The 27,523-nt window shown below is 32.7% G+C and overlaps 1 protein-coding gene across 2 annotated transcripts; it reads right to left on the bottom strand.

Moving 5' to 3' along the window:
* Positions 1–820: 820 nt before the first annotated feature.
* LOC114327879 (inhibitor of growth protein 5) lies at positions 821–26,471 on the bottom strand. Of its 2 annotated transcripts, none has more exons than XM_028276594.2 (6): positions 26,267–26,471; positions 26,022–26,212; positions 20,505–20,661; positions 20,272–20,451; positions 15,386–15,537; positions 821–8,041 (listed from the first exon to the last, which is right to left on the bottom strand). In XM_028276594.2, exons 1-6 carry the CDS (start codon positions 26,301–26,303, stop codon positions 7,940–7,942), a joined length of 819 nt encoding a protein of 272 aa, XP_028132395.1. In that variant the 5' UTR covers positions 26,304–26,471; the 3' UTR covers positions 821–7,939. The 2 variants fall into 2 exon arrangements, with proteins under 2 accessions (XP_028132395.1, XP_028132396.1); XM_028276595.2 differs by having other exon boundaries at positions 20,278–20,451.
* Between the last annotated feature and the right edge of the window lie 1,052 nt (positions 26,472–27,523).

The following is a 27,523-nucleotide window of genomic DNA, read 5'->3' as shown; positions in this document are numbered from 1 at the left end:
ACATTTTACCGGGGCCCGCTCATCCCTCTCGGCGGCCCTGATTCCCATTTAAAAAAAATCATCGATGAAGTCATCACGGCCAAATCGATGACGTCACTATTATAAGATATACGTCAAAAAATCATAATTTAAAAATAAAAATCGACCTGTCAGAGATTTAACTCTGAAAATAATTAAGTCATGAGATAATAGACCGTTTCCACACTTTATGAATGTGTATAATACAAGTATGGAATTGAAGATGAGAAATTTTAACTCGGACTTTCAATTTTAGAGTTGCAGCCTGAAGTATTCTATTAAAGTCGCCAAAATAAACTTCCGTTTAAAAATGTGTAACAGGAAGTGCCACATTTTAGTCGCAGAAATAGTACATGGGATATATGAATCATTGCATATTGAAAAGTCGAGCTAAAATATTTAGTTCCGGTTTTGATATCATTTCCGTTAAAAAGTTATTACCGGAAGTTTGGCAAAAGTACTCAAAAAAGTTACACGAAAAGTTCAAATATCGACTTGCGGTTCCACTTCTTGCGTTCTGTATTTTAAAAAGACTTTCTTCTTTCCTTCACATTTTGTCTTCACTTCCTCTCTAAACTATGGGTTTTCTTTTTTATGTTAGTGTTCGTTACTTTCTATCTGTTGTAACAAGTGATTCTGTTGCTGCTTTAATTATGTTATTTTTGAGTTTTCCCAGCTTTCCTCGATGTTATAGTTCTCTAATCTTTTTTGGTAATTTTATTTCTCGTGGTCCAAAATATTTTCAATAAAATAACCGTAACCTAAAAGGTGCTTGGATGGATAGAAATAATTAAGCAAAACGTACAAATTTCTGTTTAATAAAATTTTAAAAAACAAAAACATTGACCACTAAATTTTAAACTTAATATAGGTAAGAAAAATGTCGATAATTAATAATATCTATAAACAAGAAGTCTTGAGATCATCTGATCAGATATAGCATACAAAAATAAATAAAACTTGATTTTCACAGGCCGATATCTATAAACTCGATTTTATGACATCGAAGTAACTAAAAACAAGTACAAAAGGTACAGTTTATACCAAACCCTTCTTTCAGTGTGTCATTAATTTTGACGAATTTAAGAATGTCGCATATCATTGCATGACATTTTATTCAAATCTGACAATTGCCAGAATATTTATATTTAAGTATGTAAGCCAATAAAAAGAAACAAGAAGATATTTATACTTATATAAATTATATAAATATTTATATACATATTTGCCTGAATATTGATTTAAAATATTTTAATGAAAAAATCAATAGGTATATATAAAATAAAATTTTCTTCTTCCTTTATTGGTTTATATCCCTCGGGCTAGTTCGGCCCGATATTTCCTTAGCGAAATATTCTTGTCTTGCTCTGGGAAGTCGAATATCTCCAAAAATATATGCTAAAACTTAAAACCTCAATTTATTTAAATATTTATTAGCAGAAACATCTTTATGGGCTCCGTGCGTGACCATGGTGGGGATACACGAAACTATGCCAGCGACCGTAGCGGCGAAATATGACAACTTTGGCGAATAATGATTGAATAATAATTTTTTTCAATAGATATTTCGCTTATCTTATTATTGCTGGTTTGATTTTTATTATTTATTTTTATATTTTCATACTGCCTTTCTTTCCGTATATTCCTATCGTCATCTATTTCCATTTTGTGTTACACACATACCACAAAAGTAATAGTTCAATAGACCCAGCTAATGTTAAAATCTGGTAATAATATTTCACACTGCCTAACTGCTTCCGATGTACACTTAATGTTAACACCGACAACTAAACTATAACGAAAAACCCTTAAAATTGATATTTTCTTCAGAGAACTTTTCCAAATATCCGTTTTTAATTTGACGTTTATGTGACACTCGAACTTATTGTTTGTATAATAAATTTTATCAAAAATGGTAAATACAAATATTCCATTAACGTCAAATATGTCATAATATGTGTAACATATGTTTAACGTCAAATTGTGTTCGCCAAAAATTTCAGGCGACTACGCTAGGTGTCGCGTCAGTCATGCACGGAGCGAATAGGACCAGACAGTCCCTACAGGTAAGACAATACAACATAGGGGTTAAAACTTTTCTCGTTTGGAGGTAGCTGCCAAGCTAAACACATCCAGAAATGCTACCTGTACCTACAGAGGATAGTCAGAGCACCCAGGCACAGCATAGAAAACGCAACAGCAGTGACACACTAGAAGGCGGGAAAAGTTCGCGCACTATTACTGCGCAGATCGTCGGCCATTTTTCGCATAGTACCAGACAGTGTAGAAAATCGATAGTGTTGACGATTTATACAGTTACTATCACTGAATAGTTTACACCTTAATTTTTATATTGCAATACTGTAAAATTGCAGTGTCGTACGGATTTGATAAATGCCAAAGTTAAAAAATTTCAAAAGTCAATGCTTGTCAAAAATCTCGCGAGCGTTGAAAAATAAAATCAAACGATATCAAACTCCCCCACAATGGTTATAACGCATTTGAATGATGCGCAAAAAGCAAGAGCAATTGCCAAAATCGAAAAAGGTGAGTAACTAAGGCCAGTTTGCTGCAGAAAGTTGGGATAATTTTCACTCCATAGCACAGTTGGACGGTTCAAGAGGGCAGAAGACCTTTTTTGACTGAGGATCACAAGAGGAGATGAGTTGAATTTTGTAATGAATTTATAAACCGTGAAGACTTTTGGTCTAGGGTTGCATTTTCCGATGAAAAAGTATTTCAGTCATATAGCAATGGTCGAGTAAAAGTTTATATGCCGAGAAATCATAAGTATGATGAACAATATACGCATCATTTAAAAAATAGTGGAGGATTCTCGGTCAACTTATGGGGATGGCAAAGTGCTGAAGGTCCGGGCGCCTGTTATCATATAGAAGAAAAAATAACAGGATTACATTACAAACATATTCCTAAGAACACAATGTTGCCATTGGTGATCCAGAGATTCCCCAACAACACCTTAATCTTCCAATATGACAATTTCCCGGTGCATACGAGTAGAATTGTTCGAGAATGGCTGGAAGAAACTCATGTTAATATTCTTCCGTGGCCTTCCTGAAGTGCAGACTTTAACCCCGTCGAAAATGTGTGGGCAGAGTTAAAAAATAAACTAAATAAAAGTAACCTTAGACCACAGAATAGAACTGAATTATGGGAAGTAATAATTGAGCAGGAACTGGAAGAGCTTGTTGGCTATATTATAACATGAGGAGATTGGTGCTAACTATGAACAGAAGACTGCAAAGTTGTATTGACAATAATGCAACTTCCACGAAATAGTAATTATTGTTTATTATTTATCATTGTTTATCAATATTTAATATAAAACAGATATAAAATAAAATGGATATTTTAAAACCAAACTTCCTTTTTTCGTTATTAACACCATAATCAATTTTATTCAAAAAAACTTTTTTCTATATTTTCCATTTTGTTAAATTTTGTAAAATATATTTATATTATTTTGATTTTTTAATTTTAAGCAACTATCCTAGGTTCTTCACTGGTAAAGTCAATTTGACGTAAAAGGTGCGTTTAAACGAGGTAAAAAATTTACAAATCGGCTCCTAGATTCGTAAGCTTGTAAACTATTCAATGACCGTAACTGTACATAATTAGCAGATTTACTTAACTTTTATGACATTCTGATAATAAATATTTTTCAACATAATTTTATACGTATGCCTGTGGCAATTATGTCAATAATTGGGACATAACACAAAATATTGACGATGAATGGCGATTGTATTATTAATCTTTTGCAGAAATTCCAGAAAATATTCAAAAAGAATCTCTTACGGGTAATAAAGTTTGTGCAACAACTGATACTGAGCAATGCGGAAATAAAAAAAAATCACGTTTTCTTAGATATCGTTGTCTGTCGACGTTTAAATGCTATCTGTGAGCAAATATTAAATTAGTGTTAGCAAAAGTGAAGGAGTAAAATAATGTTACTCCTTTCAAACAGACAAAAGATGTTAAATTATTTTAATCACATAAAGTCATCATTTTCACAAGATGATGATGAGGAAATTTTATTTGAAAGCGTTCCAGATGTAGTTTTATTATAGTATAATATATTATATATAATTTTGTTACAAGTATTTTTGAATTAACAAGTTGAATAAAATAACTTTTTTCTTAATGTATTTTTATTACCCTTAGAAACTACCAAGATCAAAAATGTTAACATAATTTTTGGCAAAATCTGATCATTTTAGCAGTGGCTTAATATAATTTCATATAGTGACATCGGCAACACTGATGAATGATCACATCACATCACCACTGAGATGTACTACGCGAAAAATTGCGACTCTGTACTTTTCAACTTCAAAGGCGGCATCGGGGAGTGTCCTTGCTGGTCTAGTTTATTATGCTGTGACCCAGGTATAAAAAAGTAGGAGTTTTTTAGACTAATAAAATGTCGAAATATATAAATAAATCTACTAACCTATAATGACAATTGTAATTTTACCCATTGATATTGTGAAAGTATGCGACTACCGTCAACGAATTCAGAATTTTGTGAGTTCTACGTACAATAATTACGGATGTACGTTTTTTCTGTCACTTGCAATTTAATGCGTTAGAGAGAATTTGATGAACTATGACGCACTGATAGAAGGGTTTGGTATAAACTGTATAGCGCTCCGAAAAAACTAATACTTACACTTAATATAACCTAACTTATTGGTTACCATTTTTTAATAAAATTTGAACACAATCTGTTTATAGAGAACGATAATGATAATGACGTAAATAATAACGATAATGATAAAAACTTCGAAATCTCTCGAACTTCGAAATCGCCAAAATGTCAGATGCCATCAGATGGCATTTTAGTGAAAAATCCAGAAGCTACTTAAGAAGGGTATGGTTTGAAATCACCATTTCAAGCACATTTTTGTGATTTTTTTTAAACTATGGTACAACTATTACATTTTTATATTAAATACGCATATTAAGTACAATTCAAAGAATATTCAAGAAAAATTTAAAGGAAAAATATTGAAAAATATGCCAACGGTGGCAAATTTTTACAGACACCTCAAAAAAATGGATTTTGCGGTGGACATCAGAACTCATCACTGGATCATGTGAAACAAAAAAATCAAAAAGATTTTACCAGCTTACGAGTTTCTCGAGGTAACGCTGTCGAGTTTTTTATTTTTAACGTTTTTTTAGTTCTTGGTATCACTCGGAAGTAAAAAAAGTGATATTATTTGTTAAAAAAGGGTAAAAATCAACATATTTATTATTGTGAAACAAAAAATAAGCATAAAACCAAATATATCTCGACACCGTTACCTCACGAAATGTCCAAAGAAAATCGTATACAAAATTTCAGGTGGATCGGCAGAGTAGTTTTTGAGTTACAATGTCCACCGCCTGTGAAAGAGAAGCATTGAGAAAAACGCGTTTAAAATTTTGACAGCTTTTATTTTCAATTTCTTTTTGTCTGTCAAATCGTAAAGTGGTGCACACCGGAATGTTTTTTGAATCGCGGAGCAATCTACAAAAGAGAAGGGCAACAATTGTTGAACGTTTCTCACTACGCTCAAGCGTGCTGGTGCGAAACCGCGGCAAAGCGAGTCGAATGTAGAATATTCAACAGGCTGTACAGTTGAGTCCGCGAGTATTTACCCGTGCTTCATTAATACCTGAAGAGATAAAACACATACTTTTTATCTAGCATCATTCTCTTCCACGCATGAAACTCATGACAAACCAGCTGCCGTTTGTTATTAAGTAACAACACATGTTATTTTTATGAACCATCTAGACTCAGTGCATTGAAAAGAGATAGGTACAAAAAAGACGATTCGGTATGTTTTTATATTTTAAGCACAATTTGTTTGACGTTTCTGCTTTGTTTACTTTTGTGGCTGTCAGTCAGTTGAATTTTTTGCGGGTTTTGTCGAATTTTTGCGTTTTGAAGTTTCTTTATATTACACAAACAGTTGTTTTCACAACTAATTTTATATTGGGCTTTGAAATTTTAAGGTAAATAATTATATTTTGGCAATTAATATTTAAAACATACAAAGCTAACGTCATTCACACAGTAAAGAAATGATTGTGTTTAGATTTCCGTCAAAGTGAATAAAATAACAAAAATAAAATATGTTACTGAATTTTTTAATAAATTGTTTATTTATTTATAAATCAATAATAATAAAAGAATTTATTAAGCTACTTCAAATGTAGCTGTAATTCTGTACAAAAATTTTGAAGCAAAACTTACATTTGACATTCTATATATTTGGAAACGTCAAATTTTATAATAAAACCCGTAATCGGAACAGTAGTCACTTTCTGTCAGTTGTTGTTGCGTGAAATAGATTTCCGACTTATTTCGTATGCTTTAACTTTAAATGATGACGCACGGGTAAAGACTCGCGGACTCAACTGTATCTCTGGTAATTTTACTACGGTCAATCCAGGGTTGGCAGGTTTAAACCAACATGCTTAAAACCGTGGTTTAAACCATGGTTTAAATCTACTGGTTTTTTAAGAAAAAACCTGATTTTTTTATTGAACCTCCAAACTGGTGTTTTTATTTAAAGTTTCTTATACAGCTGCCGCAAATGAAGAAAATTAAAATAAATAAATTTTATTTTTTACTTTCGAACTTAGCTCTTTTGAATATGTTTTAATACGTCTGAAGATGTTGTTTTGTTATTTTAATTTTTTGTGTCTGTAAATAAAAATAAAAGCTGTCTTAATTATTTTTTTCATTGTTTATTACTATTATTTTATAAAATAATTTATTCATTTTTAAAGTATTTAGACTTATGATACTTTGTATCAAATAAATATGGTTTAAACCAAATAAACCTGGTTTAAACAAAAAAAACCTGGTTATTTTTTTTTTTAAAAACCTTGGTTTTTGCCTACCCTGGATCAATCTGAAATTTTTAGAAAGTATTCTTGAAATTATGCACATTTACAATAATAAAAAATTTAAACTTTCAAACCAGACCCCACTTAAAGATAAAATTCACGATTATTTGATCAGATATGCAATTATTGTGCTCTATAATTACCATACTGTTCCACAATTTGGCATAATTTTACTCTTAACGTAAAAATACTATTAAATTTGGGTCAATGGTTTACAACGATAATCTTTCGGCATATAATAAACGAAAAACCACAACAGAATATTCACAAACAAGTTTTTGAACTTTAGGTCTGGAAGCATTCGCATCTTCACAACCACTATATTCCATCTCGTTTAAAAATATTTATGGTGCTTCTCAGAGGCATTTTTCATTGCGTCACAAGTAACAGAAAAAAGGTGCGTCCGTGATTATAGACATTTATAACATTTGTTCTAGTTGTTGATAGATGGCGCTATAATCGGAAAAAACGTTTTGCCTATTACATATCTATACGAATAAAATATAAAGTTCTCAGTATTTCACTGTATTATTAATGTTGACGTCATATATAATTTTAAGAATATAGGGATTCCTAGCATGACATTTTAGTTAAAGTTGACAGTTGTCAAAATCGTAATCAGCCAAATATGAAAAGGTTATTGCCCTTTTATTTACAATTTGGTATAAAAGCAAATCAATCGTGTTTATTGCAATTATAAAAATGTATGTTCTTTGATTTGTATAATCGTATAAATTATTGTACAGATTACAGTCGTATAGATAATACGTAAATATTGTTTTATTATAGCGCCATCTATCAACAACTAGAATAAATGTTATAAATGAGTATATTCACGGACATACCTTTTTTCTGTCGCTTCCAACTTAATGCGTTAGGAAGAAATCGAAAAACTGTCACACACTGAAAGAAGCCTCCCAGAAAGAGTATCTGAGACCTGTGTTGCAGATGTAATTAATTATAATGGAATGACATCTACCTATTCTACTAATAACTACTTTTTCTTTCTATCTTGAGTACATTTTGGACAGTACCATTTTCCTTTCGGCTTAGTCGTCAAGCCAACGCAAGCGAAATGGAACCACTCTATAGGGCACTGAAACAAATTATTTTTTTTTGTATTTTAGTTATTACACAAATTATCACATAGTTTATATCGATTTCATTATGGTAGGGGAGCCCAAGCGGGGATATTTGCAGTTACTCGAGCGCGTCAGAAAATCACATGGAGAGAAACTTTGTACCCTGTAAATGTACGCCTACCATATATGGACTCTTAATACAGGGGAGTTCGTTAAGGGGGTCCGAAAAAAAAATATTCTTAGAAAAACTCGAAATCGTCAGATTAAGATAATAGCCCTGGAGGTAGTGTCAAATTTGACCGGAGCATTATAGCATGGCTGTTTTCTTTTTATTTAGTTAGGTGTTCCAAAGTTTATTAACAAATGATGTGTCAGCTGGCCCAAAACCGGGGATTTTGGAAAAACGCTACAACTTACATGTCAAATATTTATCTCCGTGCCATATCTCTAAAATGGCGTAGAGTACTTGGCTCCTAGCTTTCACTCAGGTTCAATTCCTGCCGTTGAAATTTTTTTTGTTTTTAAATTTAAAATTAACATTTTATTTTGAAAAATAATTATTTTTATAATACCACGTTTTTATTATTTATACTAGACAATATAAAAAAGTCTGTATGTCTTTTATATGTATAATCGTAAACTATGCATTTTGATAATATTATGATTGACCTTAATAAGCAAAATTTGTTGTACATGAACCCCTGAAGGTTCCTGAGATGATGGTACGACCAATCTTAGTGAAAAGGAGGGTGCCCCTCCCCCTCCGACATTATTTTTTATTTTTTGGGACAAACTGTTTTTTCTTAATTTTATATGGTGTAGAACCAAAAGATACACACAACCCTAATTATTCACTTTTCTATCACCAACTCCAATATATTTCCCTGTTCTCTATAATATATAAAAATGAATGTTTGTCTGCCCTTATAGAATCGTAAACTATGCATTTAATGATATTATGATGCAAATGAACAAGGTACATGAATGAATTGGTTCCTATTACAACAAATAATTCTTGTGACAACCCCCTGTGTGGCTCAGTGGTAAGAGCGCCTACCTTTGGATCGAAAGGTCCGAATGGTAGTGAGTTCGAATCTCACCAGGGTCAGAAATTTTTCGGTTATTATAAATTAATAAATGAAAATAGTTTCTGTCCTTGTGGGATCGGTACTCACCGGAGGGACCGCAGACGTACGGATACAATTAGCGTCTCTTAACAGTAATTACCAAAAATGAACCAAAACTTAACAATGCCAAATATTAAAAAAAAAAAAAAAAAGAAAAAAATATGAATCGTCCGGGACTTGAACCCGCAATCTCGCGATTTTTTGATCTCTGGTCCAATGCTCTACCAACAAGGCCATCAAGCCGCATGCAACTTACCTTTCAGATATACATAATTATACATCACGGTGACAAGTGAAATATAAAAATAGATGTTTTATTATTTTACGCCCAAGGAAGACAAATCCAAAGACACAAAATTATAACAAAAAACCTTTTAAACCACCTTTTTCAAATTGCGCAAGTTGTAATATTAATATTAATGTTAATAAATGAAATATAAATATTTTGACATTTCACAATTTGACAATTCACTTTTAACTGCAGTGCCTTAAAAATTTTAAAGCACTAGTGCCTTAAAGTAGCATTTTTAACGCTCCTATGGAGTCCTAAAAATTGCATTTTTAACACGTTTGTAGAAAAATATATTTAAAAGCACTAATAATATATTCTTTCCACACCTTTTCTGGACTGATACATACATAAATTAAAACATTTTGAACATACATACTGTCAAAAATATAATATGAAAACTATTTAAAAAGGCAGTATAACTATTAACTAACCTTTGTTGTTTCTCTTCCCACAAATTTTAAAACGCAACAACCATACATAACCAAACCGTCAACCGTCCAAACCACAGCTGCGCTACAGCTGCCATATTGGATAATTTTTGACATTTCATTTGAACATCCAATCAGAACAAAGTTAGAATGCGCATGCGCCGGGATCGTAGGTTTTAACATATAAAAATTCACCCTCATAGCGCGCGTAAAGAAGTATAACTTCAAAAAAAAATTCTTGTGACGAATATTCTTTGGAAACCAATATAGGATCTCAGAGCGTGCATTTGTTTGTATTTTCGCCAGAATCAATTAATAGCAATGTACAAATGTAAGATATATTTATGATATGGGTAGTTTACATTTTTAGGAAATTTTTTTTTGTACTTAACTGTGTTTTTATTTTTTCTCTAAATAAAAAAAGCTTACTTCAAAGTTATGCTTAACTTTTCTTCTGCAGAAATCGGATGTTGTCTTCTGTTGTAGGGTTTTTTAGTAATATCATCTTATAAATTGTAAGGGGCCGTTCAAGTATTACGTAACGTAATACAGTTATACTCCCTAATACAGTTTCAAATAAATCCCTGGAAAGTCTAAAATATTCTCGAAATTTTTCCGCGTTCTGAAACAATCTTCTTTCGACTGTTAATTTAAATGCACCTTCTTTATTACGACACGAAAAAATTTCGTTTACATTTTTATTTCTTTTATTTAAAATTAATATTATCAACTTTTCTTCCTCATCCTCTTCTAGGAGTAATAAAATTATTGCCTAGATTTTGCCAGAATTCATTTTTCTACGTACACCCTCCGTGAGAACAAACGTCAAACTCAAACTATTTTGAGAGCGACAGAATAAAATATGCGACGAGTACAACAAATTCTGCTGTACGCGTATGCCGTGCGTCGCTCACTGTTCTAACAAGCCGTGGCTTCAGATTGGTCGTACCATCTCAGGAACCTTCACGGGTTCATGTGCAACAAATTTGCTTGATATTAAGGTCAATCATAATATATTATGATCAAATGCATAGTTTTCAATTCTATAAAAGACATACAGACTTTTTTATATTGTCTATTATAAATAATAAAAACGTGGTACATATCGTCGCCTTAGTACTATAACTTGATAACTCCAAAATTGACGTTTTTAAAATAACTAGTTCACACGATGTATTTTATTTGCCTCAATATTGTGTAAAAACTTGATAGCTCACTTCAAACGGGTTAGGTATTTATTTATGATTGACGAAAGTTGATAAAACTCAAATGCCACTAATATTCAGTGCTAAAACTTGACAAGATAAGTTATCAAGCTATTATTTAATCAAAATAATCGTGAATACGACATACACTGAATGCTATAACTAGATAACTCGAGTTATCTAGTTTTAGCACGGGTTTCTCTGAAACCATTGAACTTACCACATAATTGCTATGTGTTTATTCGGTTCATTTTAATGCAAAAATTCGAGAATTGTTAGCAGATCTGGCAACCTCCATGGCAGAGGGCTAATTTTCAACAAAATAATGTTTAAAATATTAGTTGTGTTAAAAAGTTCACTTATATGCGACTTAGCACAACATGCGACATTACCAAATGTTAACATTATGGTAGTGCTAAAAGTTGATAACTTTAATTTTTCATGTTTTTTTCCATATTGGAAAACAAATTTACACCATATTTCTAAATAGATCAGTTGCCAAAAAGTTAAGGAACACTATTTTAGAGCCGCAGAGTGAATTCCGTATTTACCAACATCATGGTAGCAGCACAAATATCCTTAAAATCTTTAAACTCGTTTATCTCAAAACTACTAATTTCGAGTTATCAAGTTATAGTATTAAGGCGACGATATTATAAAAATAATTATTTTTCAAAATAAAATGTTAATTTTAAAAACAAAAAAAAATTTCAACTGCAGGAATTGAACCCGGGCCGCCTGAGTGAAAGCTAGGAGCCAAGTACTCTACGCCATTTTAGAGATATGGCACGGAGATAAATATTTGACATGTAAGTTGTAGCGTTTTTCCATCAAGTTTCATATTTTACCTTTTCTTGCCTAAAATCCCCGGTTTTGGGCCAGCTGACACATTGTTTGTTAATAAGCTTTGGACCACCTAACTAAATAAAAGGAAAACAGCCATGCTAAAATGCTCCGGTTAAATTTGACACTATCTCCCGGGCTATAAGGTAAGTTAAATACATACATGCATAACAGTGTATACTTCAAAAATCTGACGATTTGAGCGGGGCGTAAGGAAATTGGCGAGTCACAAAGTTTCACAAAAAAAGCAAATAATTTGCGAAATCAAAGTCAGATCAAAAACTGAAAAAGATGTGTTCAATATTTCTCAAAAATCTATCGAATGATACCAAACACGAACCCCCACGGAGAGGGATGGGGGTAACTTTAAAATTTTAAATGGAAACCCCGCGATATTTCGCGAAATGGACATCAGATCAAAAAACTGAAAAATACGTGTTCAACATTTTTTTAAAAATCTATCGAATGACATCAAACACTACCACCCACAGAGGTGAGGTGGGGGTTACTTTAAAATCTTAAATAGGGGCCCCCATTTTTTTCTCGAAACCCACAATATCATCCCAAAATTTCAATACGGATTCCAAAATGGTAAATCAACTAAACATGCATTGATAGACTTCACCACTAAAGTATCTCAAACCATCAACGACGGATCATTCGAAATAGCCACTTTCCTTGACGTTCAAAAGGCTTTCGATCAAGTCAGGCATGACAGACTTGTTCCGAAGCTAATTGACATCAGGCTACCTTTACAATTCACAAAAATTATACACTCCTATCTACATGACCGTACTATTAGAGTGAAAATATTTTACCCATTTACTCCACAAGTTGGAGTTCCCCAAGGATCAGTACTAACACCACTGTTGTACATAATCTACAACAGTGATCTCTCGAACCTTAACATCCCAGGCACCCGGTTGTTTCTCTACGCTGACGATACGGCTCTTGCCATCCTCTGACATCTGATGTTTCGGAATCTATTCCTTGTCAAAGAGACTTTACAAGAAGACTGAATTGTACCATAACGAAACGAAGAGGAAGTGCAAATACTAAAATATTTGTCCTCTAACGGGGAGTGATGAAATGAGTGAAAAATAATTTCGACCACGTATCAAGTAATCTATTAACCGAGGTACACTAGTACTAAGCGACGTCGCTAGGAGAACACTCCTATAATGCGTCGCAGATTACTTATATGAAACGTGGTCATTTTGTACTCTAAAACCGAGTAAGATATGACAAAAAGAAAATAATCGTTTCGTTTTGATTCAATTCGAGTCTCTTGCCATCCTCTGACATCTGATGTTTCGGAATCTATTCCTTGTCAAAGAGACTTTACAAGAAGACTGAATTGTACCATAACGAAACGAAGAGGAAGTGCAAATACTAAAATATTTGTCCTCTAACGGGGAGTGATGAAATGAGTGAAAAATAATTTCGACCACGTATCAAGTAATCTGTTAACCGAGGTACACTAGTACTAAGCGACGTCGCTAGGAGAACACTCCTATAATGCGTCGCAGATTACTTATATGAAACGTGGTCATTTTGTACTCTAAAACCAAGTAAGGTATGACAAAAAGAAAATAATCGTTTCGTTTTGATTCAATTCGAGTCTCTTGCCATCCTCTGACATCTGATGTTTCGGAATATATTCCTTGTCAAAGAGGCTTTACAAGAAGACTGAATTGTACCATAACGAAACGAAGAGGAAGTGCAAATATTAAAATATTTGCACCGGAGTATGGTTAGACTGTCCTCTAACGGGGAATGATGAAATGAGTGAAAAATAATTTCGACCACGTATCAAGTAATCTGTTAACCGAGGTTAATTATTTTTCACTCATTTCATCATTCTCCGTTAGAGGACAGTCTAACCACACTCCGGTGCAAATATTTTAATATTTGCACTTCCTGTTCGTTTCGTTATGGTACAATTCAGTCTTCTTGTAAAGCTTCTTTGGCAAGGAATAGATTCCGAAACGTCAGATGTCAGAGAATGGCAAGAGACTCGAATTGAATCAAAACGAAAGGATTATTTTCTTTTTGTCATACCTTACTCAGTTTTAGAGTACAAAATGACCACGTTTCATATAAGTAATCTGCGACGCATTATTGGAGTGTTCTCCTAGCGGCGCCGCTTGGGACTGTGTACCTCGGACACTCGCTCAACAGATTACCTGATACGTGGTCGAAATTATTTTTCACTCATTTAATTTCTAAAATGTTCCTGTTCTTTTCTCGGCTACGTACTCTGCCGCCGAAAGCCCAAAGGGAAAAAACTTTATGGGCCATTCCACGAACATACGCCTGGATTACTTCGACAACGAATATTTTACTGTGTAACATAAGAAGTACGAAAGTAAATGGCGCTAATAATTATTCCAATAAACAACAATGTAATTTGCAATTTACTTTCGTTCTTCTTATATTGCACAGTAAAATATTCGTTGTCGAAGTAATCCAAAACAGGCGTATGTTCGTGGAATAGGGTATACCTACCGTCTGCTCTAATGCAAACATGCATTGACGAACTCCCGGAAGAGTACGAAGAAATCCTTGAGGCTACCCCGTTAGCCTACCGTACCCACCTACTCTGATCCGATTCCTTTCCCCGAACAGGGAGAAGTTGTTTTTTGCGGTTTCCCAACTTCATTGCACATTTATACCTGTTCGTCCCGAGGAAATAGCCGCAATTATTTTCTTCCACGCGCACAGTAACTGTCCATGCAATGTCGAAAGCCGTCCTGACCGCCGACGAGGACTGCATGTATGCTTGCATGCCTGTTACAGTGTACAATGGTTTCTAGGGACTGTGGTCGACGGCAAAGCATGAACAGTACACACACACTCTGGAAAGAACATCTCTTCACCCTCTCTCCTCTGGTTCTAATAGTCTGATGAACAAACACCGTCCAGCATCATGAAAGGCAACACTTTGCCCCACAATATACATTACATTTTAAAGAAAATAAGTAAAAATAACAAAAAAAAATAAAAAAAAAGAAAATAAAAATAAAAAAATTAAAAATAAAAAAAATAAATAAAAAAAAATAAAATAAAAAATAAATAAATAAAAAAAATTAAAAAATAAAAATAATTATAGCCAGAATGATCGCCAATATTCGAAACGAATAGGCACTAAAAGAAGAAGACGTAAAAATAAGGCACATTTATTCGAGACATTTTTCAAATTTGGGTAGAAGGCGCTATAATCGGAAAAAACGATTGTTGGAAATGGAAAATTAAATTAAAAAATGGAAAGTCCAAACTAAAATGGAAAACTTAACTTAACTTTTTTTGGTTTTAGGATCTAATCTTCACAACCCAATAACTCCCCATAACGCTCGAGTAACTGCAAATTTAGCATACTTGCCTCCCCTACTATTAACTATACTATGTATGTATTGTAAAGATGTAAAGTTATCTGAAAAATCATGATTAATATAATACTTACATCTGGATTATCACAACCAATCATTTCGCCGTATGAAACTTGATGGCATAGGCAATAAGTAGGTTCATTCGGATCAACCGGCATATCTAAAACATCACTGGGATGTGTTATTCCCGCTAAACCAGGTAAAACTGCTGCCACAGCTTCCGCCACTGAAATATAGGATAAAAATGAATTAACAAAATAGCTATTTGTATAACAAAGGAAGAAAAGTGCTACTTTTCCTCCCGAGAATGAAGTTTACTGCACGACGCGTAGCGGAGGCAGTAATCATTCAAGGGAGGAAAAGGCACTTTACTCCCATGTTATACATATGGTTTTTCCACCTTCCTCAAATTAATAACAAGTCATTTTTCATTTTTACTTAATTTATTTATGTAACTAACGAACAAAATTTATTAGAACTAAAACTAACAAGTAGGTACAATATCAACTGTCAACTGTCAAATATAAGTCAAATTATTAATGTAAACATTGTTAAATCAGAATAACAATTTACTGTTTTTTACCATTCTGCAGAATACAGAGTATTTTTAAATAAACGTTAAAATGTATAGATACTTGCGTAATAGAAAATAGATATTGTACAGGGCGTCAATAAGTTATATTTCATGAATGAAATACCATGACGTCACTTTTACTTTTCCTCCCTAGGGAGGAAAAATATTTTCCTCCCTATGGAGGAAAAGTACAACTTTGCTCCCTAAAATCAGGTCCGGAAAAGTATACTTTCGGTAGAGGTAGGTGGAAATTACATATTGTGTAGCGGTTGTATATACTAAATAATATTTGTGTAATGAAATAATGGTGAGCGATGAAATGAGCGAATGATAATGTGTAACAAAAAAAAATTACAAATATGTTAATTTTATCACTTAAATATTAACTTTTGAACTTTTGACAGTGCAATAGGTGGACACTTACAAAATACTATGGATTCTATTAACGCTGCCATAACAGAGAAGAGTTACACCACCTTCATCATCAAATGGATTAAATCTATACTTAATATGTACTGGGAATATAATTATCTACATGGGAGATCAGTCCATGATTATTATAGCAGTAAAAGGTTAACCTGAAGGAGTATTATCAACTCTACTGTAGACAATAGTGGTTGATAATCTTTTAAAAAGTAGCAAAAGAGACAGATTTCATGCTTTAGGTTTAGAAGACTATGCATAGATCTAGTTGTAGTGGTTAGCTGTAAACATGGCAGTATTATTGTTGACCTCATGCAAAGAGCCTTAAACTTAGTAACTACCTATTGTTCAAAAGAGGGAAGCTGATACATGGTTTCAGAATCGTGGAATGGGTATCATGATGGAATAGAAGATGTAGTATCAGCCAAGTTGCCACAGTATGACTGATTTATAACAGAGGGTTTCCAAAAAACCCTAATAATTTGATATTATTGAGCCCTTTAGGACAATCTTTCAATATCTATTCATTTTTCTGGTTTTCCATTTTCTGATAGAATTCATAGTATTTGTAAAATGAACGAAAAAAGCAACCCATAACTTTGAATAATATAAAATCCATAAGTGGTGTAAAACACATGATGCAAGAATATGATAAGTGATTCCGATTGAAACATGTAAGAGTGGTGTAAAAAATAATAAAGGGTGATTCAGTGAAACGGTACGATTTGACAACGCTGCTGACGATAAAATAGAGGAGCCGCGGGCTTGCGACGTAAACGTTATGAATCTAGAGAGTGGGAAGTTTAGTTATCATGGAGGCGTTGTTTTGTGAACAACGCGCATTTGCTGTGAAAGCTTATTACAAAAATGGTGAAAGTTTTGTGCGTGTACAACGATCATTTCGTTTACACTACCATTTGCCGTCCCGTTCACAAGATCAAGTTACAAGACTTGGGTTAGGAACTTTGAAAGTAGTGGTTCAACATCACAAAAAACAGGTGGCAGTGTCAGAACTGCTCGCACACCGCAGAATATTGAAGCGGTGCCAAATTCATTACCCTGCGGCGACTCGCATGTAAAGAATTTGGCACCGCTTCAATATTCTGTGGTATGCGAGCAGTTCTGACATTGCCACCTCTTTTCTGTGATATTGAACCACTTTCAAAATTCCTAACCCAAGTCTTAATAGCCATATTAGACGGAACTGCAGCGCGGGGCGGCAAATGGTAGTGTAAACGAAATGCTTGTTGCACACGCACAAAACTTTCACCATTTTTATAATAAGCTTTCACAGCAAATGCGCGTTGTTCACAAGACCACGCTGTTAGAATATACAACATGAAAAAGTGGATATTACTCTATGGTTGTGAAATTATGTATTTGACAGTACAGACAGTTTTAAAAAATGTAATATCAAGAAAATAGGTCAGTTATGTTCAAGTAAAATGTATTCTATTGTCCAGTAATTGAGTGAATTATAAATTGTTGTTGGTCATTTAGTTAGTTCATCTAACTTAATTTTTTAACAGGTTACGAGCCCAACTCACGTGTGAACTGTGAACAGGTGAATAAATATGACGACCAGCAATAACGATTATAAAATTCAAGTCGACAAACTTGAGATTCCTGAAGACTGGGCAAAATGGAAATGGCACGTTTCGATGTTATTACTAGCGTATGCACTTGAAGACATTGTGAACGGTATGCGTAAGTGTCCCGAGGTTATTGAAAATTCAACTTCATTGGAAGTAGAGAAGCATCAACAATGGTTAAAAGACGATGCAAAAGCGGCAAGTTTGTTAGCAGGTACGCTAGGAAAAATTGTTGCCGAGTTCGTGTTGACATGTACTCACGCTAGTGAAATATGGGACAAATTACGTGCGCGATTTTTGTTAACGTGAACATAACATTCAGTGCCAAATATTCTTAAATGTTTCAAACTTCCAACTGGCTTTCCATACCACAGTTCATAGGGACTTTTATTCTCAATTGATGTCTTTCCTGTGCGATTTAGAAGATACAATGCAGTATTTTCTGAATCGCAAGGAAAGGCATCAATTGAGAATAAAAGTCCCTATGAACTGTGGTATGGAAAGCCAGTTGGAAGTTTGAAACATTTAAGAATATTTGGCACTGAATGTTATGTTCACGTTAACAAGAATCTTAGCGTTACCAGTGTTAGAAAGAAACCAAAATTGTTTAGCTTATCTACTTTTCATGTTGAGGGAGAGTGTTAGAATATACAACATTAAAAGTGGATATTGCTCTATGGTTGTAAATTTATGTATTTGACAGTACAGACAGTTTAAAAAATGTAATGTCAAGAAAATACAATGTCAGTTATGTTAAAGTAAAATGTTTTCTATTGTCCTGTAATTGAGTGAGTTATAAATTATTGTTGGTCATTTAGTTAGATCTAACTTAATTTTTTAACACACGCCTCCATGATAACTAAACTTCCCACTCTCTAGATTCACAACGTTTACGTCGGCAGCCCGCGGCTCCTCTATTTTATCGTCAGCAGCGTTGTCAAATCGTACCGTTTCACTGAATCACCTTGTATACAGTTATTCCATTATATCTTTGCACAAATGTCCTGATTCATTTGCAAACAAGTTGAATCAAAACATTAAGTAAAACATATGTCGATATGTAATTTCATTGATATGTACTGTCAATATAATGACAATTTGTAGGTTAGAAAATACAATGCAAATAAACCAATAAATACAACAAACGCGCTAATGTCACTGTCACTGAAAATGATAAACGTCAAAATGTATAGTAAACAAGGTATCAAAGACATGCATGCATGCCGTATCGTTTATCTTGTTAAACTTATTGTGATTTCTATGGACAAGCGGCTTAATTTTGCATTACTGGTTTCTGTGAGTAAAAAATAATTGCATGCATGTGCAAAGATACAATGGAAGAACTATACAATATTTCGCTTTTATAAGCTTTAAGGCTGTATGACACTATGCATTTTCTTGTATCATTTCTAATATCGTTTCTGATATATCAAAAAAATGTATAGTGTCATACACAGATACAAGAAACGATATCAGAAACGATACAAGAATTTGTGTCAGGCACAGATTCTTGTACAATAACTGCGCCAATTTCTGCGCAGAGAGCAAAAACGTAAAACCTGCTGGTAAAACTTCTAAATGTCATAATGGCGGCTGAAAATGAGATCATATGATTTATGTCTTGATGAATTTATTTGTGTTTTGTAGGTATTATTTATAAATATTTTATTGATACTTAATATACCGTTTGGTATGGACTACTGTTCTACTAATAACCATTTATTTAGAATAACTTTGGGTTTCATATTGCATAATTTTTTAATAGAGGAAAATACAATAGTTCCAATTTGGATCAAACTGAAGATAATTATAATGCAAATATTTTAGCACAAATATCAAAACAAAATAAAAAACACAAATAATCAACAGTCAACGTAAAAATTCTAGTTATTATAACATTCAAATATTTGTTTTTAAAAGTTTATAAATTTTATAAAATCCTTAAAATCAGCTGTAGACGCAGTACTACCATACCAATGTAACGTGACAGGGTGACAAACAAAATTTCGACCAATCACGTGCCGAATTTCATACGGTTTTCGATACAAGAACTTGCATAGTGTCATACAGGGCACAAATGTACGTACAAGAAATGATACAAGAAAATGTATACAAGAAACGATATCAGAAACGATATTAGAAATGATACAAGAAAATGCATAGTGTCATACAGCCATTACAAATACACCAGGAAAACAAAATGTTGGATGATGTTATCCAACATTGTGAAAATTGTATTGATTGCACATAATAAAATTTTTATTCATACATATTTTCAACACTATTTCAATCTCTCTTAGAGAATTTTTTAGGGAAAATTTTATTATAAAACAAAATGGTATAAGATGAAAAGCAGATGAATGATACGAACCCTCACCTGCAGCAGCTTTGGCACCACTGACTGTCTTAGCTCCAGACGCACCAGCTGCTCCAGCACCTTTTTGCTTTTTCTTTTTACTTCCCTTCACTGTACCAGTAGAATCTTCCTCGCTAGAATTGCCAGGTCGTTTTTTCTTCTCCACTTTACCATCTTTAAATTTCTTTCTACCCCCTTAAAAACAAATACAATAACTATATGCAATTAGTTAATATAAATATACATACTTTTGCCAACAGCAGGTTCCTCCTGGTTTCTTGCATTAAGAGCCTTATCTTGAATTTCAGATTCAAATCTTGCTAGGTCATTGTCTAATCTACGAATGTGTTTATCAACTAGTTCGTAAGTTTGAATTGCTAGTTGCACCTTGTCGTCACCATATTCCTAAAAATTTACGATAACCTCAACAATTTTGTAAATATTGTACAAAAAATGCGCAATAACTACCTCTCAAACCTACCAAATTTCATTTGCGTATCTCAACCGGTGTTAGAGCAACAAATAAATCGTCAGTTTGTAAGGAAAAATTCAAAATCATGTACCTATCTCAAAAGAATGTGCGGATATATGTTTTTAAAGCAAAGTCATTATTTTTTCATGCAGAATTATCCCTTAATGTCGCAGTTATTTAGAAACACCCTGTACTGATGAAGAAAATGGCTAGTTATTAAAGTAACTAATCGTTTTTATTATCCAACACAAGTGAATGAATAAAAAAACAGAATGTTAAGAAAACCTGAGGCTATAGTTGGGTTTTAATTTCATTATTTTATAAATGCTAGAATATTCCACAGGGTGTTGCGAACTTTGAAAAAAAAACACAGTTTGATTGGTACATCCGGGATATAATGAAAATTTACCTGTTTAGCAACAATATTATTACAGCTATATTAAAGAATAAGGCTATAACATATTAAAAAAATCACTTAAATCAGACAACAGGTTTAGGAAATTCGAGTCATCAAAAATGACCAATTTTGTTAGCCGCTCGTTTTCTCTGACACGCAGTGTACGTCCTGTATACACCCCATTTGTCACCATGCCTTACTACACAGTCGATACAGCCAACCCTTTATGTAGTATGAGCTCTATTTGTCCCATAATGCAGCCAAGGTGTTAATAAATTTTTTACCGGAAACTGGCATACCTTTTTGTCACAAGTTTGAATGATATTGTTTTTACTAATGTAAAGCTTTGATTTTAATTGTGACATATCATTTCATGCATAATTGTTGGTGACATAAACATAAAAATTTAATTTTTTGAGTTAATACAAAAAGATGTGATATTCTCCTTTTCATGAACATTTTTCAGTGCGTCACAAATTATAGAAAAAAAGGTAAGTCCGTGATAATACACATTTATGACATTTATTCTAACGTGACATTTTAGTTAAATCTGACAGTTGTCAAATTTTATTTTCAATTTGGAATAAAACCAAATCAATTGTGTCTATTGCATTTATAAAATGGTATTTTCTTTCATTTGTATAGTCTTATAAATTGTACAGATTATATTGATAATAGTATTATTTTATTTAATAAATAATTTTTTTTTGATTATGGCGCCATCTATCGACAACTAGAATAATCACCAAACTAGAATAATTACCAAAGTATTCACAGACGTGCCTTTTTTTCTGTCACATACAATTTAATGCGTTAGAGAGAAATCGAAAAACTGTGACGCACTGAAAGATGATCATGAGAAAAAGAATATACAGAAATATTTTTCTTTTCTTCCCAGGGTTTTTTTAAATAATATTTCAACCCCAACGAATTACTGAGTCGACCCTCATAAATTGTTCTGTACCGTTCTATGTTTTCTATGTTATTATACTAAAAATCCAGAAGAGAAAGGAATAGAAAACTACACAAAAAAGGCAAAAACATTCAAAAAAGATCTGAACACACATTGCTATATAATTAGACTTATAGATTTGACCTTTTTAGGATGGCTGAATAATATATCTGACAGAAGAAAAATTGCCACAGGGACCACAGACCACTATATCTACCACCAGGCTCACCAGTCTCTACAGACCAGTGTATGATTAATCAGCAAAAGTTTTAAAATGAAACTGGCAGGTAGACAACTGGCAGATATATTGCGACTTGCTAATTTGCTATACACTTCATAGACCTAAACAGGTCCTAATTTTTTTTATTCCGACTGAAATATCTTCTATCTGTCGACAAGGTAGGCTAAAAATTACAGTCTGTGTGGCACTTTAAGGGAAAATAGGTACCGTCAGGAGAGGGTTAAAAGATTTCTACATCACACAGATGTCTTTAATTATGTGTACAATTATGTTGTCCACTTTCATTATATTAAATATATAGACAAAGTAGATAGTAAAGTAAGCACTGTGTAATTTGCGGTGGAAACACAGAAATCTCACCATACAGACAGTGCAATACAGTACAGTCACGTTAATCTGAACCCAAGGTAGTCCGAACGGGCTTGCGCAACTCCTTCCCCGGCCTCTCCCATGTCCCTTCTATAAGAGACAGAGCGTTTGATCAGGCACGTCGAGACTGGCCTCCAGAAAAGAATTACAGATTTTTTTAATGCTCCCCAATGAAATTTATATATGTAGATAATAATAATTAAATATATTGTATATATAGTCCAGGGCGCATCTGTTTTGAGATGGACGTTGAGAAGTGACTCAAATTTTTTTGCAGAAATTGCTTGAAAATAACTCAGAAAATAATATTTGAGTTATCCTCCCACCAAAATGGCCCGGAACATTGTTTAAATAATCACAATGTCAAAATATGAAGGAAAAATTCGATTTTTTTTATTGGTTTTTTGATTATAACTTTAAAACTATTCATTTCTGAGAAAAGTTGTACTGACATAAAAGTTGCGCAATTAAATTTTCTACAATATAGAATTGGTTAAAAATTTAAAAAATACTCACCCTTGTTACAAAATAGCAATAATTGCGAAAAAACCCATACAAAAACAAGTATTCGCATTTTACGTTTATCAACACTTTATGCCATACTTAGGTCCTTCATATTTTACCCAGAAAAACTTTATGATACAGTAAAACAACACTGTAAATTTCATTAAGATCGGTTTAATAGATTTTGCAAAATAAATTTTGCAATCCAGCTTTCGCAAAAAAAATTCATTTTTTAAAAATGTTGCAGGACTGAAAATAAAGCAGATAGCAAGTTGATTTTTTTTTTGCTTATAGAAGTGTACTGTACCTTTCATTTGCAATTTGCAAAATTAAAATCGATTAATTACCACGGCGTCAGAAAATTTTTTAAATAAACATTAATTTTTGGTGCTACGCGCAGGACAGCAGTGTTCGATTCACACAAGTTGATTTCCACCAAAATTTTTTCCAATCTTTATCTAATATATTATTTTCTTACTCTATACTTTGTTGTATTTTAATATTTTAATTCCACAAAAATCAAACTAATTTTATTATTGTTTGTGAAATATTGTTTAAACAATTGCATATGTTTAAAAATAATAAACTTTTATTATTTAAGTTAAAATATATTAACAAAGAAAGTTTTTGCTAATAAAAGTGTTATTTCAAAGGATAGAGTATGTGTTTTTATTTTGCAATAAACAAATCTATTTATTTATATCGAAATGTAATAAAAATTAAAATGTATCAATCATTATCAAAGGTCATTGGAATGCCCAATCAGAGCAAACTATCCGCTGTCCTGCGCGTAGCACCAATAATTAATGTTTATTTAAAAAAAAATCCTGACGCCGTGGTAGTTCATCGATTTTAATTTTACAAATTGAAAATGAAAGGTACAGTACACTTCTATACGCAAAAAAATTATTAACTTGCTATCTGCTTTATTTTTAGTCCTGTAACATTTTGAAAAAATGAATTTTTTTTGCGAAAGCTGGATTGCAAAATTTATTTTGCAAAATCTATTGAACCGAGCTTAATTAAATTTACAGTATTGTTTTACTGTATCAAAGTTTTTCTGGGTGAAATATGAAGGTCCTGAGTGTAGCATAAATGGTTGAAAAACGTAAAATGCGAATATGTACTTGTTTTTGTATGGTTTTTTAGCAATTATTGCTATTTTGCAATAAGGGTGACTATTTTTTAAATTTGCAACCAATTCTGTATTGTAGGAAATTTAATTACGCAACTTTTATGTTAGTACAACTTTTCTCGGAAATGAATACTTTTAAAGTTATAATCAAAAAACGAAGAAAAAAATCGAATTTTTCCTATATCACCTATAGGTCGTAACAAAAGAAATTAGAAATTTTACCGCTTTTCCTGCTAAAACTGGGTACTCCTGGCGGTAAGGCAGTCAATAATCAATCAGTGGTAATCATATAAATCAGGAAGGATTGTCTCGGATTCTCTGTCCATTGTAAATGGATTCCTTATCCATACTTTGTTGCTGTGGATGGGGGAATATTCCTTCAGATTTGCCTCCAGAACAGGTGTTCCTTGAAAGCTACTGAAATCTCATCCTACAATGAATTCACTCTTTTTGTAGTTCTGTTAGCTTTTTAAAAGTTTTGTAATTTCCTGCTTGCGCGTGACGTGTCCTCAAATTAAGCTTTGTTGTTGCAGCTTCCACCTTCTCTTGTACTCTAAATACATTTACATTGCTACTTTATAATGTCATACCTATTTACATTGTTCAAGAAGTCAAAAATATCACAAAGATAGCGGTGGCGTCAGTCAGAGCGCTGTCTTAAAATGCAAGATGTGAGACGGCGAGACGACGCGAACCGGCATTTTTCTTTCGTGGACCGGTACCAAGTCGCGACCCACCATTTGGGAAACGCTGCAGTAGAGTATTTAAAAACCGACTAAAATCAATTTTTCCGGTCAGCACTTATGTTTAATGTTTCATATTATATTTTCAGTAGATTTGTTAATTTTTGCCATGGACAATGCTTTTGTATTATGTAATTTATTGACTTTTTATTGTCTGTAGTTAGTTGATTAATGTTGGTTTATATTATATTATTATGTATTGTCACTGCATAACGTGGATTGTGTGTATGTTAAATTTAGTTTTATTGTAATGTACTTACTACAGTTTTATGCTGTCACACTTTCATTTAATTTTATTTTTTTGTTTTCTTTTTACAGTTTTACTGGACTTTACTACTACTACTTTTACTTCTACTTATTTTTTCTATATATATATTTTTTACGAAATTGGGGAAACCCGTAAATAAATAAAAAAAAAAAAATTTGATATTTAGCAAGCACTTGTTCAGTAATTGCCAAATACCGCATATCTGGCGCCACCTTTAGGATAAGGTTGTTGTGCTGCAACTTTGCTCTACAGATCTGAGGCCTGGACATTAAAGCAATTAGAGATTAAGAAATTGGAAGCTTTTGGGTAGACAAAATTAGCAATATTGAAATCATTGATAGGGATAAACAAGAACAAATTATACGGACAATTAAGAGGCGGAACCTTGAATATTTCCATCATATAGTAAGAAGTTCTCGTTATAGTCTACAAGGTATGATTATAGAGAGCAAAATAAAAGGTAACAGGTAAAAGAGATTAGGATGAAGACGAACCTTCTGGTTACGAAATCTAAGGGAATGGTTTAGTCTGAGCTCTAACCAACTATTTAGAGCTGCTGTAAGTAAAATAAGAATCGCCATGTTGATATCCAACCTTCAATAGAAGATGGAACCTTAAGGAGAATTGTGGCCTAATAAACTAAACTAAACATTTATGGAAGAATAATCCTTATCTTCTCCTTACCTTAGCTTTATTGAATAGTGCTTGTATCTTATCTAATTTCTCTTTTCTTTGCTCTGGAGTCAGTGTCTTTTTGTTTCTAAGGAAGTTATCAGCAATAGAGTCAATGTTTTTCATTAAACCTTGGGCTCTAGTGTCTAAGTCTCTCATCAAAGTAAAATTGCGTTGTAATTCCGTGGGTAAATGTTCGAGACCTAAAATTGGTTTGATAAAGTATTTTCTTAAGTAGGTAAGTACTTATTACTTACTGTCTAAATAGTGTTCTAAATAAACTGCCGACGTCATTTTAACTCAATATGATATAATAAGAACTTTAAAACCATAAAATCATTAATTCTTATTTATTACTTAACAATAAATAATTTTTAATAAAACACAAACTAATAAACACCAAAACACAGATATTTCAGCTCCCTCCATAAAAGTTACCTGTCCTGTATCTGTGTCTGTGGTGGCTCCCTCTTTTAAAACATTTGAACTATTTTTAAAATGGTCTATTTTACATGATTTTTACACTTCTGTTTTGAACGTCAACATGTTATGAATACGACAATGGATTTTGAAAATAGTAATATATAGTAATTATTCATAATAACAGAAAAATTTTAAATAATTTATCCTCTTATTAATATAAACATTTTAAAATCTTTAATAATAATAAAAGTCCAAACGTTTTCTTGGTTGCATACATTTAGGCGGACGGTAAATGCATTTAAAAATGTTTTAATTTAATACAATACTAATTAGATTTTATAAATTTTGTCCATATTAAAAATAAATTAACGCGTTAATACGTTTAGTAATTCTGCTAATTGAGTCAATTATATTCATCGTGGAAGTGCTAAAGGAACACACTTTCTTGTTAATATGCAACTTATAAAACAACAATCTAATAGACCAAGAGGCAGCGCTGAAAAATCTCTTTGAATTTACTAAAGCTAGTTTTTTCACAGTTGATTACTGTGAGTGTGTAGAGAAACATACTGCGGTCGGTCAAGCGAAACGTAGAACAGGGGTTAGTGAGAGCCCAAGTAGCAATTTGTCGACGCGACAACGTTGTCTACCGCGTGGCAACGTTTTGTTACAACGTTGTTATTGCCTAGAAGACGACCCTATTCTGCACTAATTTGGTGGACGATTTTTGAGTTGTCTTGACGTTGCCTAGGCAACGTCCTATGAAGCAACATCGTTTCGTAAGCGTTGCATAAGACAACTGAAGCGACTATAAAAAGAACCTGCGCGTGCAATGGTTGCTCAAGGAGTCAGACTAGTTATGTTTTTTTACCTATATTTTTAACACCTGTATGGTGAATGCGAACACCAAAAAGGTAACTATTTTGACATCGTATTAGGTATTTAAATTTATATAAATACATAGAGGACATAACAAAATTACCTGATCTGAAATTTATAAACGCATCTCAGATTACCGTCAAATATGGATATTTCACCTTTAAAAAACACACGCGCTACTTTTTTACGACATTTTTGACAAAAAATATGCA

Source organism: Diabrotica virgifera, chromosome 4, assembly GCF_917563875.1.
Source record: "Diabrotica virgifera virgifera chromosome 4, PGI_DIABVI_V3a".
Taxonomy (NCBI): domain Eukaryota; kingdom Metazoa; phylum Arthropoda; class Insecta; order Coleoptera; family Chrysomelidae; genus Diabrotica; species Diabrotica virgifera.
The sequence above is the reverse complement of the archived record's forward strand: the minus strand, read 5'-3'. Positions and strand labels throughout refer to the sequence as shown.